We start from the raw sequence: 18,252 nt of genomic DNA, 5'->3' as shown, positions 1-18,252 counted from the left end.
GCTAAAGGATAAAAGGAAAGGAGTTGTAGCTTTCCTTGGCACATCCTTTTTTAAAGGAAAATCTCTGAATTGTATTCTGTTGCAACCAGTTCATTCCTCAGTAGTTATTAGGCATCTAGCACAGTACATTATTATATCTAATAATATATAGCACTTATGTAGTGCTGTGTGTATATGTATATGTATATATATAAAATTTCATATTTATACTCACAACTACCTTATAATGTAGATGCTATCATTATCCTTATTTTATGGATGGACAACTGAGGCTGAGATAGATCAAGTGACTTAACTGAGATTATATGGCTAAGGAAATGTCTAACAGGGGATTTGAACTCAGTCCTTCCTGGTTCCAAGTCCAGAACTCTATCCACTGGACCATCTAGCTGCTTTATGCAAAGATAAATTAGATAGGATCCCTCAAGGAACCAGCAGTCTATCAGGGTTGAGAAGATGTGCACAAGCAACTATTATACAAATGAAAATAGATAAATGCATAAGAAAAATGCACAAAATACACTGAAACATTTGGGAGAAATAATTACCAGCTGAGGAAATCAGGGAATGTACCATGGAGGGGGGTAAAATTTGAGGTGGACCTCAGATAGGTAAGACTTAGATAGGCAGAGGACATTTCATTCATTTATTTTTTCATTTATTCATACAAACAGATGTTTGTTTAGTTCCTACTGTGCTTTCTGGGGTTTACCAAGGTGAAGAGCACAGTCTTTGTTGTCAGGAAATTTACAATCCATAAGAAGAGATGACATATACACATAAATGTAATAAAAAAAAGAACATAATACATGCATAAGAAAAAAATATGATGTGAGAGTAGATGAGAGATTCTAAGTGGTAAAGTTTAAGGGATGAGGGTAGGCATTCTTATTTGAGAAATTAGGTCTGAAACCTAGTCTGTCATCTAGACTGTGTAACCATCAAAAGTACTTTCCTTTGGTATTGTTATGAAATTAAAAAAAAAATAAAACTGAGGACTGACAAGGTTTTCATAAGCTAAGTATCATTTTAAATATATTTTTGTTTCATTAAAATTTCCCAATTACATGTAAATTTTTTAACATTCATTTTTTTTAAAGTTTGAGTTTCAAATTCTCTCTCTCCCCCACCCCAACCCTCTCCTTGAGAAGATAAGCAATTTGATATTGATTATACATGTAAAGTTATGCAAAACATTTCCATATTAACTACCTTGTGAAAGAAAACACAGAAAAAAAAAGAAAAAGTTATGCTTCAGTTTGCATTCAGAATTAATCAATTCTCTTTTTGGAGGTGGATAGCATTTTTCATCATGGTCCTTTGTAATTGTCTTAGATCACTATCTTGATCAGATTATCCAAGTCTTTCAAAGTTAAACATTCTTACAACATTGCTATTACTGTGTACAATGTTCTCCTGGTTCTGCTGACTTCACTTTGTATCAGTTCATATAAATCTTCCCAGGCTTTTTTTTTTCACTGAATACTTTTTTCCTGCACATAGAAGCCACTAAAGATCTGGCCTGTGTGCTTGTTGGGGCTGCATCACAAGTACATGGCTCCACACATCAAAACTGTGGTTGGAGGGTGAGAACAGGTCATTCTATCCCAGTCATGAGATGATAAGGGTCTTTCGACAGAGTGCCAGATGATCAGGTAGTTTCTGGTAAGACAGTTCTAATGAAGCAGTGAGAACATCACAGAAAGGTGGAGGGAGAAGGAAGTTAAGCAGCTGAGGTCCCTGCCTCTAAAACAAAACTGTACTAGTACTTGGTGCTGCCCATTCTTAGGGCAGGAGTAGATGTGTACAGGGGTGACTGGTGCCTTTGAGCTCTGAGGCTTCCTGGCCACAGAGCTTACTTTGCCCAAGGGTTTCTGAAGTTCATTCCAGCAAATTTAGCCTTGCTGCCCATCTCTTCGTCAATTCTGAGAAGCTGGTCGTACTTGGCCAGACTCTCAGATTGGCAAGGACACCAGTCTTGATCTGCCCAGTGCAAGAGACCCACCACCAGGTCTGCAATGAAGGTATCTTCAGTCTTTCCAGAATGATAGGAAACCATTACTCTACACCCATTGCTCTGGGCCAGCTTGCATGCCTGAAGAAATTCTGTCACGGAGCCAATCTGGTTCACTTTGAGTGGGAGGCAGTTTCAGGCTTTCTCTCTCACAGCCTATTGAATGCGCTTGGGATTGGTCACTGTGAGATCATCCCCTACCACCTGAATGCCTGTAGTAACAGTAAAATTCTTCCAAGCTTCCCAATCATCCTGGTCAAAGGGATCTTCAATAGACACCACTGGATAGTCCTTGATGAAGCTCTTGTAGATGTCTCCAAGCTCAGAAAGGGAGATGTATGTGCTGGAATCATCAGGAGACTTGAAGTCCAAGTCATATTTCTCAGATTGGAAGAATTCTGAGGCAGCAACATCCATGCCAATTACAACCTTATCAGTATAGTCAACCTTACTAATAGCCTTCTTTAGCAGCTCCAGAGCTTCTTTATTCTCCAGGATGTTAGGAGCAAAGCCACTTTTATCCCCTACGTTGGTGGGGTCCTGTCCATATTTCTGCTTAATCACACTCTTCAGGTTGTGGTAGACCTCAGCTCCAATGTGCATGGCCTCCTTAAAGTATACTGCTCCAACAGGGAGGATCATGAACTCTTGCATTGCCAGCTTGTTATCCACATGGGAACCACCGTTGATCAGATTGAAGGCTGGAAAAGGCAGCATGACTTCATCATTGTCTGCAAGATCAGCAATATGGCGGAACAGGGAGACACCTTTCTCAGCAGCTCCAGTCTTACAAATAGCCAGAGTCACTCTCAATATGGCATTGGCACCAAATTTAGATTTATTCTCAGTGACGTCCATCTCTTTCATCAATTTGTCGATCTTCTCCTGCTCCGTAACATTCAGTTTCTTGCTAACCAGAGTCAGAGCAATGGTTTTATTGATATGCTCAACTCCTTTTGAGACACCTTTCCCCTTGAAGTGGGTCTTATCATTGTCTTGGAGCACCAGGGCTTCATGGATACCAGTAGAAGCACCTCTAGGCATAGCAGCTCAGAAGAGTGGACTGGTGGAAGGACTTGTGCAAAGCTCTAGAGGGCAGGGCTAGAGGTAATAGGAAGAATCTGCAAAGTGGCAAACATTGAGGAAAAGTTTCCCTGCAACTTAGTCTTCAGAGGGTTGCCTAGACCAACTAGAGGTTAAGTGATTTGCCAGGACAGATCTCCCTAGTTTCAAGACCAACTCATTATATCAGGCTACTTTTTAAAAAAAGAAGAGACCTTTTTCAGTGTTGAGATCAACTTCAACAGCGGAGTTTCCACAAAAGTCAAAGATCTCTCTTACCTGGATCTTGCAAACAGACGTGTTGAGTTTCTGGGTGGGACTTTCTCCTCTGGACTCAGAGAACAGAGGCCCAGGGGTTCCCAGGTTTTTCTGAAACCATCTTGCTCTTCATTTCTTTTGGCACAATAGTATTCCATCACAACCATATACTATAACTTGTTTAGTCATTCCCCAATTGATGGGCATCCCCTCAATTTCCAATCCTTGCCACCACAAAAAGAACTGCTCTAAATGTTTTTTGTACAAATAGGTCTTTTTCCCTTTCCTTTGATCTCACAAAGTACCATCTTCTGATGACTAGGCCCTTCTTTATTATATTGCCCAAGGTACAGGTGCAAATACAAAGAAATAGCAAAAGGAAAAACAAAACACTTTTTAAAAATACTGTTTACCACTGTAGGTCTTCCCTAGGGTTACAAATACTTGAGAGAATTTTATTTCTTTCTTTACCTTTTTTTGGGGGGGAGGAGGTAAAACTGGACTTTCTTTCTATTTCTTGATTTGAGAGCCAGAAAAAGGATCGAAAAATTAGGATATAGGGTATGGACTTCCTGAAAAAGCTATATATCATTCCTAAGTAGCAGCATCCTAGGGCTCTAATAGACACTTCAATTAGCCAACAACAAATGAGGAATGCAAGTAGGGGAGAGAGAGCTGGGAAAGGAGTGGAAATAGTTTAGTGGAGCTAGGGAAAAGTAGCTTCCACAGGCTCTCAGTCTCTCTCTGATAAATGTGAACCCAGTGAAGTAAAGTTTTGTATACTCATCTTTGAGGAGGTTGTCCTGGTGACAATTTACCCTACCTCCCTTCATTCTCTTCACCCTGATTTTTTGTATTTTAAAACCCTGACTTCTCTATTGCTAGCTTTTCCTGGAACTTCCTTCAGCACCTGGGGCCTCCTAACAACAACAACATCAACAACAACAACAACAGTAGCCAAAGCAACACAATGACCTCTTTACCAAGCAACTGCCTACCATCCCTGTTATTCACTTTTTGGACTTCAAAACCAAGCCCTGACCTTAGATTCCTTCCTCCTCTTCTTTCTGCCTCCCCTCCATCTTTTAAACCCTCTTTTGCAAGATTAGAATGTAAACTCCTTAGCGTCAGGGATTAGCTTTCTTTTTGCTTAAATTTGTATTCCTAGCATTTAGCTATACTTGGCATATAGTAACTGTTCAATACATTCTTCCTTTTTTCTTTCCTTCCTTCTTCCCCCAAACCAAACCGAACCAAACAAAACCATCCACCTGTAAAAGAGTAACTAAACTAAAAACTACCTCTTCTGCCTTGGAAGGAGAAATGATAACTAGTGGGTCCTCAGAGTTCCCAAGAGGCTTAAATCACTTTTTAGCTTTTGAGGCTCACATCCCTAATTAAAAAAAAATAGGACAGTTCCACAGCAGAGATATAGTTTGAATTTTTAAAAAACTTATCAAATGTTTTTTTAAAAAATCCTTTTTGTATGGGGAAGGGGGTGGGAATCTACCTTTTGTGGAATGTTGAGGCAGGTTGAGACCCATCTAACATACCTTTGTTGTAGTTCAATCATTTCTGACTCTTCGTGACCCCATTTGGGATTTTCTTGGCAAAATTACTGGAGTGGTTGTCCATTTTCTTCCCCAGCTCATTTTACAGATGAGGAAACTGAGGCAAACAGGGTTAAATGACCTGCCCAGGGTCACACAACTGGCAAGTGTCTGAGGCTGCATTTGAACTCAGGAAGATGAGTCTTCTTGACTCTAGGCCTAGCACTGCATCACTTAGCTGCCCTTTAGCCCACATTAAACGATAATAGCTTTTTACCTTCTTACGTTTGAGGTCTCCATTGAACTTGAGGGCCAGCTCAGATGGTTTCCTTGCCCTCTTAGAAGAAGAAACATGATAAAGTGGAAAGAACTCTGAATTTATAATTAAAGGACCTGGGTTTGAAGCTTAGTTCTCTTTCTTACTAGCAATGTGAAACTGGATGAGCCATTTATATTTTCTAAGCCTTAATTTCCTTACTGTAAAATTAGGGAGGTGGACATGATCTTTAAGTTTTCTTGTAGCTTTAAATCCCATGATCCCTCTAATTGGCCTTGTTGCCAGCTGGCACATTTTTGCCATTGCTGGTAGCTAAGGATGGATGGGCCAAGGCTGATGGAAACTAAGTATATGGTGTTCAGGGTGACATTAGATCACTGGTGTCACGACTCATTTGGAACCAGCCATGGGCGGCAAGGGCCAGTTTCAGAGAGATGAGGTAACATGATTCCTCTGACCTGAACAAAGGCAGTTTCCAGTTTCTATGGACTGCCTTAGAAGAAACTATAGCAAGGATATATGCGCCCACAAACAACTTTAAAAACAGCCACCAAGGAGAAGAAAAAAGAACTGAGCCATGGTATAGGATATTGTACAGTGATATTAGCTGGAATCTGGCCTGACAGAGCTCAGAAATAGCTGCAGCATTGATCTGGGACCTTCTAAGCTGTTTGTAAAAACTGTTGTCACCCCTCTGAGCTCTGTGCATTGATTTTGTGCACTGCAGATAAACAGCTTTTTTTTTTTTTTTTTAATGGAGTTTTATTATGGCTCCTGAGCTAGAGGGAAGGAAACCCTGATAGGGATTGGAGAATTTCTGTTTGGTAAGAACCAGGTAGGGAGGATGCCTGAGGAAAGTGATCTCTGTAATTCTTCGGCAAGTATAATTTTAGAAAATAGGCACTCCCAGACTTCCCTATAAGGCTAATACATCTAGACTGTCTATTCCTAAAGACAGTAAGAAGGTAATATCACTTCTTTTCCTTTGTAAGCCCTAAAGACCCTTCCTTTATATTCCTCTTAGATGAAAATCCTATGGTACAATCCGTTATCTATCAAATTGAAAGCTTTTGGTTGGGACTTCCCTGGGCCCACAAAAGGGAGTTGTCCTGGAGTAAGCCTGTTCTACCTATTACTTTCCTTACTTCTCCTAATGGATAGCTGGTGGTAGCCATGCATCAACACAACCTCATTCTGTGTTCAGCCAACACTATGCTCCTTTTTGTTCGTCTTTCCTCCCTTTGGGCGGTCTACACTTACCTTTCTCCCAGAGAAGAGCTAATGTGAAATAATCATCCGTTCCCTTGTTTTACTCCCCATTGGTCTTGGCTTGTTGGTATCAAACTCTCCCTAATACATTGATAGTAAATAGTAATAACAATTTGCATTCATATAGCACTTCTGGTTTTCCTGAGTTCTTTCCTTTACAACAAACCTTTGAAGTAAGTAGCATGAGTATTGTTATCCCATCTTTGCAAACAGGAAACCGAGGCTTGGAGTGGTTATAGGGTCGTAGTTCTAGGAACCTCAGAGGCAATCTACTCCAACTCCCTCATTTACAGATGAGGAAACGGAGAACTGGGGAAGTTAAGTGATTTAACTTAACAGAGATTTGAACACAGGTCCTCTAACTAAAGATCCTATGTTATTATTCTTTCCATAGTATCACATTAAGTGGCTTTCTCAGTGTTGCACTGCTAGTGTCAAATCTAAGATTAAAATCCAAGTCTGTTTTTTTCCCAGCATTTTTAATCAATCAATCAATCAATATTCATTGAATACTGTGCTAAGCCTGGGGATACAAAGAAAAAGGCCAAAGATAGTCCCTGCCCTCAAGTTGCTCATATACTAATGGGATAGATAACATTCAAACAGCTATGTGCAAACAAGCTGTATACAGGATAAATGAGAGATAATCAAGGCAGAGAAGGCTTTGGAATGAAAGGAGATTATGAAAGGATTCCTGAAGAAGGTGGAATTTTAGCCAGGACTTGAAGGAAGCTGGAAAACCAGGAGGTAGAGATGAGGAGGGAGATAATTCTAGGCATCATGGGGACAGCCAGTGAAAATGCCCCAAGTTGGGAGATGGAGTGTCTTATATGGGGAACAGTAAGGAAGTCAGGTTTATTGGATCACAGAGTACACGGGGGAAGAATAAACCACATTTCCCCTATTTTAAAATAAAATAAAGTCTAATTGTGTTGAACAATATTCTTTAAATGGGACTACAGAATTGGCTATTTTGAGTGGTTAATATCTTGTTCCCTTTTTTATTTATCCTGTTGCTGAAGACAATGCTGTAAATATTTGGAAATTATGTGAACAAAGCAAACACGTTTCATTGGAGTTATTCAAGCAAGCTAAGTGATCAGTTATTCAAGCTAAAGCTAAATGATAACTTGTTGGGTATGCTCTAGAAATTAACTTCTTTTAGGTATGGGGGGCTAGGTAGCACCTAAAGTCTCTTCCAATTCTGTGTGGATACTGGCTACCAAGGGTCACCCCAAAGAAAGATTCATGAAGAGAATTCTTATTATATCTTTCTTTCTTTCTTTCTTTCTTTGTTCCTTCCTTTCTTTCTTTCTTGAGGCAATTGAGGTTAAGCAACTTGCCTGGGGTCACACAGCTACTATGTGTCTGAGTCAGAATTTGAACTCAGGTCCTCCTGATACCAGGCCCAGTGCTCTATCCACTTCACCACCTAGCTGCCCCTGAATTTCTTATAATCTTTAATTCTGAAGTAGTTGCCTAGTAGAGTAAAAAATAAGGAAAACTTAGTTGATGTGAAATTTTGTAATTAAACAAGACTGAGATATAATTGGTCAGTCATTAGATGCTAAAGAAAAGAATGTTAGAAATGCAGAAATTTGAACTGATATGCTCCAAATCTGAAAGTGATTCTTGGAAAACTAGCTTGATATAATTTTCTTTTTGGGAAGACCTAAGTTCAAATCCTGCCTCAGAGGATAGCTAGCTGTGTGACCCTGGGCAAGTCACTTAAATTATCTTTGTCTCTGTTTCCTCGACTATAAAATGTTCCAGGATTGTTTTGAAGATCAAACAAGATAATATTTGTAATGTGCTCAGCAGAGTCCCTGTGCTAATAGGCACTAAATAAATTCTTGTTTCCTTCTTAATCCCCTCTAAAAGCATATTTGCTATGGCCATCTGAATAGAAAGCTTTTCAGCCCTAGGTTCATCAGTCTTTGAACTTATCTGCGCTCTCATTAATTTCTAGGATACTGGGGTTGGAAAGTCAAGCATTGTTTGCCGATTTGTGCAGGATCACTTTGACCACAACATTAGTCCCACAATTGGGTAAGTACTCTAGGATAATTTTTTCTTTCCATTTTTCTTTTCCTAGAATCGGAGCTAAAAGGACCTTGATGACTCATTCATTTCCTTGATTTAAGATTCCCCCACACTATCATTGCCCTTCAAATCATTGTGCATTTATTTTATAAATATCCTGTGTTTACTTATCTGTAAACATTTTGTACCCTCCTAGGAGAATGTAAGCTTTTTTGAGGACAGGGATTGTTTTATTCCTCAAGTATATGCCTGGCACATAGGTTCTTAAAAAATGCTTACTTGTTTGCTTGTTTGTTCTCAGCTGGCCATGAGTTGTAAAATGAGTGAATGAATGAAAACACACTTATTAAGTGCTTTTATTTATTAAGTGCCTCTATTAATGTGCCAAGCATTGTGCTGAATTATGGGATTATACATCTGAGCAGGGAGCCAGTTCCTTCTCTTAAGGAACTTACATTCTGATAAGGGAAGATGACAGATAGAGGGGTATGGAGGCCAGGGAAGTCCCAGGGATGGTTGTTGGAGTCATACGACAACTGATTGACATGTCCTTTCCAGGAATGCTAGTATTGATTTGACTATGTTCTTAGAGTTGGAAGAATTGTGAGGGAGACAAGGGTACGCACAAATGGCATAAAGATGGATAAGAAACAGGGTGATGGGACTATATAAAATGAAGGCTGACCAGTCGGAAGCCTAGGGTCCTGGAGGTGAGTAAGAAGGGTGGGGAGGGGAGAGGTTGCTTGAGTTTTAGATTGGAGGTAGAGGTTAGAGTGCAAGAAAGTGAAACCTGCAAGCTGACTGGGAAGAGAATGAACCATCTGAGAATCAATTCCATTTTTAGGGTTTGTGAGAGAGATTTCCTAGAAATATTTCAGGGCCTAAATATTGTCACTGCCCCAAATAGCTTTCTGTCTAGTCTGCATCCCTCATCTGCTAGTTTAAGGCCATTTCCTCATTTACAGGCGGATGGCTCTATACAGCACACCCTTGTTTTTTTTCCAGGCAAAACTTGATACCTAGAAAAACAAACAAACAAACAAACAAAAAAAACCACAACAAACTAACTCCTTAACAAGTCCTGTCCTAAGTGCAAACGTGGATAAACTTATGCATGTATGCTTCAGATTTCTTTGGATATCCTGTGGAGCAGACTGACTCAACCATTTCCTCTCCCTTTCTGGATTAATGCTATGCCAGCAATTCTTTTCTCCTTATATTTGGGTGTGCTCATATACGGAAGGGTGTTGGTGGGTTTATTTTAACTCCTGAGATACTCCTGTTCTTTGAATTCAAGGTGATCTTAATTTCTTTCCTATATGGCCCTCTGCAGATGTGCCTCCAATATGCTTACTTTCTTTTCAGTATGTTCTTAGGCAAGTAAAAGCAGGTGATTTTATACATACGCACATAACATGTACAGGTAATACATACAATACATACATAACACACATACATATTATATATGCATAATGCATATATAAACACAAGATAAAGGAAAAAAAGAAATGCTTACCACAGTGAATTGTACATACTAAGTCTTAATAAATTCTTGTTGAATTTGTTGTTGTTATTCAGTCATTTCTGACTCTTTGGGACTGCATTTGGGTTTTTTTTGGCAAAGATACTGGAGTGGTTTGCTATTTCCGTCTCCAACTCATTTTACAGATGAGGAAACTGAGGAAAATAGGGTTAAGTGATTTGCCCTGGGTCACATAGCTAATAAGTGCCTGAGGCCAGATGAGTCTTCCTGACTCAAGGCCTAGCACTCTACCCACTGTGCCTCCTAACTGCCCTTGTTGAATTCACTTGACTTGAATTTCCTCCCTGATTTATGTAATGGGAACTTTTTTTCCACATTGCTATCTAATTGATAGTTTCTTTTATAATTACATAGTTTACTGCTCTGAGTTCCAGGGTGGTGCTCTTAAAATAATTTTGCTTTGGGAAGAGACCATAAAAACTTTGTTATTTCCATGATTTTTAAATTGCTCTGTTTTTTATATTATTCTTCCTTCCTCCATTCCTTTTCTCTCCTCCTCTTCCCCCCTTGCCATATTTAGATTACTCTTACATGGGCACAAAAGCCATTTAAGTGACAAGTGTGGCTAGTAATCAAGTCTTTCAAGACCCTTGAGGTGTAACTGCTTTTTTCCATCATCTCCTTAGGTGCTTCCCACTCTCCCTCTCCTTTTCCACGCTTTCTGGGCATGTTCAAGTCGTCTGGCAAACTACACAGTGTGAACTCAAACCTGCAATTTCCCTGCCTTTTAAAAGACTTCTTGTCAACTGTAGTCTCTTTGCTTGTTGCTCTCACAATTTCTAATCACATGGCCCTGGTCTGTGACAATCTGAGGGTTGCTCCTGACTGCACTTGGTTCTGGACTCCTTTTATGCCTCCATCTCACCCCTCTTTGTCTCTATTCACTTCTTTTGCTCAGTCTGTCTATAATCTTATTTTCCTCCCTTTTTGCAGGAAATCTGGATGAACCTGAGTTTTCTGGAAATGGATAGCTTATTCCAAAGCATCACTTTAGTCAATGCAGAAGAATTACCATTATAATAAACCATATCTTCTATATTCTTTTTTTAGGGGATGTGGGATTTTATTGCTTTGAGGAATTCCCAGTATAGAAACTTCCGCAACTGACATAGTTCAACAACTCCTCTAAACGGTCCAGTCTTTTAGAGCTGCCTGGGGCACTGAGAGATTAAAATGTCTTATTCCTAGTCACAGAACCAGATGTATCAAAGGCAGGACTTGACCTCAGATTTTCCTGTTTCCATGACTGGCCCTTCCTGCTACTCATTATGTCATAGTGCTCCTCAATCTTATGTTATATTGATTGTATTTCAGGAGGAGTGTGAGACCTTGGAAATGTTAAATTATTTTAAAAGTGCTGTTTGACTCCTTTTCCTATCTGAAGTGCCAGCAATTAGCTAAATAAACTCTTTTTTCCTATCTAACTATTGCTAATGACACTGTGATGATCTAGCCTTATGCCTTGAGTCTTGCTGCTGACTTTTGATCAGTTTTGCAAGGATTTCCTTTCCTAGGAGAAAGCCTTAGTCCAGGAGAACATTTATTGGGTTCTAGGACTTTCTTCTATCACTATTTTCTACACTTCCTTGCTCCTTAAACCCCAATGTTAGGCATTGACTCTCCCAACCTTCTTGGTCTCTGAGCCTGCTTGGCTCTGTGGGTTTTGAGCTCTCTTGTACTGGTGTTATGGAAGATAGAGCACTGGGTTTGGAATCAGAGGACCCAAGTTTGAGATCTGTTCTAATCATTCCCTAGTTGTGGGACCTTCTGCAAGTTGTTTTTATGCTTCTAGGTCTCAGTTTCCTCTCCTTTGAAATAAGGGGATTGGACTGAATTGTTTTCAGTGCTTCTTCTAATTCTAAGGCCTAGTTACCTGTCCTCCATTAATTTGTTGTGGCTACCATGTGTGACTGCAATTATATCTTTCTTTCTTTTCTTATTCCTGATGTTATATACTATAGATCACCAAAAATGCTTTCTAAAGAGCTTATTAATAAAGGAAAGGAATACATACAAATTCAGAAACAGTTAATCAGTATAAAATAATTAGAAGTTTATATAGAAGAAAGCTTCCCAATCCTAGACTTCTTCCTTCCTTCCTTTTCTTTCTCTTTTCTCCCTCTTTCTTTTTTCTCTCTCCTTCTTTCTTTCTTTTTCTTTCTTCCTTCCTTCCTTCCTCCCTCCCTTCCTTCCTTCCTTTCTTATAATGTAATATGCATGATTTTTTATTGAATTAGAACAACTTTGGAAGGAACACAGTATTGGATGCCTTTTAACTTCTAGATTCTGTTTAGAATTTTGTTTACAATACTGGATAAAGTCTAGTGTTGTCAGTATGTTTTGTAAGACTGGGAAAAAAATCTTATCTGAAAGCTGTTATGCTTCAAGAAACTTCCTACTTGTACATTTTATTTACTTTAGCAGAGTAATTGAAAAACACCTGAAATTTTAATTAGCTTTCTAGAATTCAAGAGATAATTTTCCAGTTTGCAGATTCTTACTCTTCCTCCTAGGCACTCATTACTTTGTTATTTTAACATAAGAAGGCAAGAAGGGATAAAATTCAATTTTGCTGTTTCCACCAACTCTGACAGAAAGAGGTTGAAATTAAAGCTTAGTTAAAATTAGGTTTCTGACCAATCAGACTTTCTAAACTAATTTTAACTAAAATTTTCCCCACTTAGCTTGCCCCTCATTATCCTCTTGACAGAGAATTTGCCCTAAGGCATTCTGTTTCCTTTTTGTCATCAAATTGGATGGTTTCTTCATAGGAAAGGGACTAAACTTTTATATAGCACCTACTCTGTTCCAGGCATTATGCTAAGCACTTTACAAATATTATCTCATTTCATCTTCACAACAATTCTGGGTAGTTGGTTCTGTTATTATCCCTATTTTACATTTGACCAAACTGAGGCAAAGAAAGGTTAATTAACTTGCCCAGGGTCATACAACTAGTAAGTGCAACTGAATTTGAATTCAAGTCTTCATGAATCCAGGCCCAGGGCTACTATCTGCCTTCTTCACTCTCAAAATGCCCCATGCCCAATTTGGATTTGCTTGTCTAATTGCTGTGGACTGAATTTATTCGCCAGTTCTACAATTCTAGGCTAATTCTGAACCAATCAGGAAAACTCTTCATTTGCCTGGCAGATTTTTGCTTGTTCCACCCACATTCTTAGTTAATTACTGACTGCCTCTCAAAGACAGATTAGATAGACAGGCCCTCAGTAAGGAAATACTGCTAAAGCAGCCCTACAGTTATCTCAAAAATCATTTTACTGAAGCATTTCCAACAATCCACAGAGACAAACATCTCTCCTGGGCACAAATGATTCATGAAATGATAGAAAGTCAGGGAGGAGAATAGGAGGCTAGATAATAGAAACTAGATTGTGCAGTAATAAGTATGGTGTTATGGTTCTTTTATCACTTGTACTTTGAAGTCAATATTATGATAAGCTCTTCTATGGAACTTAGAAACATTTCTTCCTGGATTGCTCTGCTTTCTGTGGTTCAGTGCTTTAGATAGGCCCTTGTTTAAAATGATTGAAAGTAGCGTTTTATTGCAGTGGAGCAGAAAGGATCCTGACTTAGAATCAATCAATCATCTAGGTACCAGGCATTGTATATAGGCATTATGGGGATCCAAAGATAAAGTGGAATAGTTCCCTGCCCTCAAGAAGCTTACATTCTAGTAGTCAGCGGAGATTTAGATTGATTCTTGCCTCTGACATTTATTTGCTATATAACAGGGGTCAATTGGCTTCACATCTCTGAACTTTTATTTGTAAAATGTAGATAATAATACCTGTAATGCCTAAAAAATAGACATATAAGGCTCAAGTATGACTATGTATAATGTATATATATGTATACATATATGTATATAATATTGTGTAAATCTTGAAGCCTTTTATTTTGCAATTATTGTTATGATCTCTCCATATCTCCCTTCTCCCTTTTCTTTCGAGAAGGGTACTTTTTGTCTGCACTGAGTTTTTCAGCAAATTCAATTCAGGAAATATTTATTGAGTACTCATGTATAAAGTTCCCTTTGGGTACTGAAGGAAATACAAAGTAAATACAATACTGTCTCTGCTGTAAAAAACATAAAATGCTTTGAGAGTCACTTTGGTCTCTAGTGGTGTAGATGAGGGAGATTGGAACTGGAGAAAGCTTCATGAAGAAATTAGCTGTTGAGAGGGAAGACTGGAAGGACACCAGGTGTTTTTGTAAATGAGATGATTTTCTCTATCAGTTCTCAAAATTAACAGTGAGCAATAAGTGGAGAGGTATTCATTCTTAGTTTGACACAAGTGAATGCTTATGGATGGCCATGTATAGTGATGTATATTAATTAGTCATTTATACTCATTTCAGGACAGAAGATGAGTGATATTTTAAAATATCCCTTTTCCTTAAAGAAACAGATTAATATTCCTCTCCCCAACACATACACATACATACATTTACATGTAGACACACACAAGCTCTTTTTGACATTTATACTCTTAGGTTCCTCCTAGATTTAGACTGCCTTCTAATTTCATGTACTAGTTATTTATTATTATTTATTTATTTATTTATTATTTATTAGGTACTTATCATGACAGCAGCTAGGTAGGGTAGTGGATGGAACACTGGGCCTGGTGCTGAGTTCAAATTTGACCTCAGACACTTACTAGCTGTGTGAAAGCCCCTTAACCCTGTGTGTTTCAGTTTCCTTATATGTAAAATGAGCTGAAGAAGGAAATAGCAAACTACTCCAGTGTCTTTGCCAAGAAAACCTTGTTCATCGCCAATTGATAAATGGTCAAAGGATATGAACAGGCAGTTTTCAGATGAGGAAATTAAAGCCATCTATAGTCATATGAAAAAATGCTCTAAATCACTTTTGATTAGAGAAACGCAAATCAAAACAACTCTGAGGTACCACCTCACACCTATCAAATTGGCCAACAAGACAAAACAGGAAAATGATAAATACTGGAGAAGATGTGGGAAAACTGGAACACTAATGCATTGTTGGTGGAGTTGTGAACTGATCCAACCATTCTGGAGAGCAATTTGGAACTATGCCCAAAGGGCCATAAAAATGTGCATACCCTTTTGACCCAGCAATAGCACTTCTAGGGCTGTATCCCAAAGAGATCATAAAATTGGGAAAAAGGACCCGTGTGTACAAAAATATTTATAGCAGCTCTTTCTGTGGTGGCAAAGAATTAAAAATCGAGGGGATGCCCATCAATTGGGGAATGGCTGAACAAGTTGTGGTATATGAATGTTATGGAATACTATTGTGCTATAAGAAATGATGAGCAGGAGGACTTCAGAAAAACCTGGAAAGACTTGTATGGACTAATGCTGAGTGAAGTGAGAAGCACGAGAACATTGTACACAGTAACAGGCACGTTTTGTGATGACTAACTTTGATAGACTTAGCTCTTCTCAGCAATGCAAGGATCTAAGACATCTCCAAAAGTCTCATGATGGAAAATGCTATCCACATCCAGAGAAAGGACTATGGAGTTTGAATGCAGATCAAAGCATATTATTTGCTCTTTTTTTTCCTTCTGTTTTGTTTTGTTTCTCTTTCTTGTGGTTCCTCCTATTGGTTCTAATTCTTCTTTACAACATGACTAATGTGAACATGTTTGATAGGAATGTATATGTAGAGCCTATATCAGCTTGCATGCTGTCCTGGGAAAAGAGGTGGAGAGGGAGGGGGAGAAAATTTAAAACTCAAAAGCTTCAGGAAATGATTGTCGAAAACTAAAAATAAATTAATTAATTAAAAAAAAGAAAACCCTGTTCAATGGGGTCACAAAGAGTCAGACATGACTGAATACAACTAAACAAAAAAAAAAAAACATGAGTAGGGCATTGTGGTAGACACTTTTGTCCCTTTCACCTCTGCTGTTAAAACTCATTTGTTCAGTTGTTACTGGTCACTGCTAGTGACATAAAGTTCATGGATTAAATTTCTGTTTAGATTTGCTCCATTCCATGGTCATGAGTTATATACTTTAGTCCAACCATCTTTTTTTTTTTTTTTGCCACGGACTACTATTAGCTATTATTGCTATGGTTTACAAAATGCTTTTATTTATCTTTTTAAATTATCTCTCCTGGATATATTTTCTAGGTGAGTTGTTTTTCCAATGAGATATTTCACATTATCTTCTATTTTTTCATTCTTTTGGTTTTGTTTTGCAATGTCTTGATTTCTTAAAGTCACTAGCTTCCATTTGCTCCATTCTAATTTTTAAGGAAGTATTTTCTTCAGTGAGCTTTTGGACTTCCTTTTCCATCTGGCCAATTCTGCCTTTTAAGGTATTCTTCTCCTCATTGGCTTTTTGGACCTCTTTTGCCATTTGGATTAGGCTATTTTTTAAGGTATTTTCTTCAGTATTTTTTTGGGTCTCCTTTAGCAAGCTGTTGACTTGTTTTTCATGATTTTCTTGTATCACTCTCATTTCTCTTCCTAGTTTTTCCTCTACTTACTTGTTTCTCAAAATCCTTTTTGAGCTCTTTCATGACCTGAGACCAATTCATATTTTGTTGTCTTCTTCTGGTTGTATGTTTTGATCTTCTTTGTCACCAAAGAAAGATTCTATGGTCTGACTTTTTTTTTTTTTTTTGCACAATTTGCTCATGTTTCCAGCCAATTACTTGAGTTTTAAACTCTTTATTAAGGTAGAGGTCTGCTTTCAGTGTGGAGAATGTACTGTCCCAAGCTTTGGGGGTTTTGTGCAGCATTTTTCAGAGATACTTCTAGGGACCTGTAAATTTTCAGTTTTTCTAAGGTAGTATGATCCAGGGCAAGGTGTTTACTCCTTTCCTGGCCTGGGTTCTGGTCTATGAGTGACCACAAGCACTCTTTTCTGCCTTAGAACTGTGAGGAGGATTCTCTCTCCACTGCTACTACAAGTTCCACCACACCAGTGCTTCTCCTGGCCCCAGAACCACCACCCAGAACCATGACCCAGATCCAAGCACAGGCAAAGCAAGAGGCTCCTGTCTCAGCACCAGCAAAGAGATCCCTGCAATCCCCCTCTGATCAGCCACCTGATTCCCCTTCAGTCTGTGGGCCAAGAGCTCTGGAAGCAGCCTTTGCCCTGGGGCTGTGCAAGGACTGGGGCTAGGATTGAGCTTCTTTCTCACTATAGTCACAGATCTTTCCTACTGACCTTCTAAGTTGTCTTTGGCATTTGTGGGTTGAGAAGTCTGGAAACCGCCATAGCTGCCTGTGATTCATTCCTCTGAGGCCTGCTCCAGGTTTGCTCTGGCCTGGTTTTTGCCTATGTGACCACGCTGAACTGTGTTCCTCTCCTAACCTGGGGCAGTAGACCTTTCCAATCAACCATTCAGGTTGTCTTGGACTGGAAATTTGTTTCACTCTGTCTTTTTGTGGGTTCTGCTGCTCTAGAATTTGTTTAGAGCCATTTTTACAGGTATTTGGAGGGCTTTGGAGGAGACGTCAAGCAAGTCACTGCTTTCACTCCACCATCTCTGCCCCCTTATTTATCTTAATCTAAACAATAGCCAACATTTAAATATCTTCAAAATACTTTAATATATTATTTCATGTGATCCTTACAACAACCCTGTGAGGCTGGTACTATTATTATCCCCTCTTTACAGATGAGGAAACTACAGCTTAGGGAGGTCATATTTTGCTGTGTGACCCTCAGCAAAGTGATTTGTGGAAGGTCACACAACAATAAAATGTCTGAGACAGGATTTGAATTAAGGTCTTCCAACTGTAAGTTATGGGCAGTTAGGTGGGGCGATGGATAAAGTGACTGGAGTCAGGAAGACCCATCTTCCTGAATTCAAATCTAGCCTCAGACACTTAGTAGCTGTGTGACCCTGAGCAAGTAACTTAACCCTGTTTGCCTCAGTTTCCTCATCTGTAAAATGAACTGGAGAAGGAAATGACTAACCAGTCCAGTATCTTTGCCAAGAAAACCCCAAATGGGGTCATGAAGAGTTGTTCATGACTGAAAAACTGAACAACAAAGCCTGAATGCTTCACTTCCTACCTTAGCCTAACTGTCAATTTTTTAAATCTTTTAAAGAAAATTTTGTCTCTTCCCTGTTGCCTCTGGCTAGTATTTTTGTTTTGTTTTCCAATGCCAGAATCATAAAAGAAAGATATAAGGAATAACCTTAAAGCATAAATCCGGGACTTTCTGCAAATTGTCATCAGCTGTCATAGGAAATAGACCAT

General features: G+C 38.8%; 1 protein-coding gene and 1 pseudogene across 2 annotated transcripts in view; one reads left to right on the top strand and one right to left on the bottom strand.

Annotated features, from left to right (window-relative positions):
• The window catches only part of LOC114054053 (ras-related protein Rab-31), a 182,741-nt gene that overhangs the window by 69,072 nt on the left and 95,417 nt on the right, over positions 1-18,252 (top strand). For both annotated transcript variants that reach the window (XM_027877118.1, XM_027877119.1), the window contains one exon: positions 8,400-8,479. In XM_027877118.1, the coding sequence (XP_027732919.1) occupies positions 8,400-8,479 (80 nt within the window). The remainder of the gene's footprint in view (positions 1-8,399; positions 8,480-18,252) is intronic.
• LOC114053794 lies at positions 1,856-5,464 on the bottom strand (annotated as a pseudogene).

The sequence above is a fragment of the Vombatus ursinus genome, unplaced genomic scaffold (assembly GCF_900497805.2).
Source record: "Vombatus ursinus unplaced genomic scaffold, bare-nosed wombat genome assembly UNPS02014812.1, whole genome shotgun sequence".
Lineage (NCBI taxonomy): Eukaryota > Metazoa > Chordata > Mammalia > Diprotodontia > Vombatidae > Vombatus > Vombatus ursinus.
Note: the sequence above shows the minus strand (reverse complement) of the source record. Positions and strands in the feature narration are given on the sequence as shown.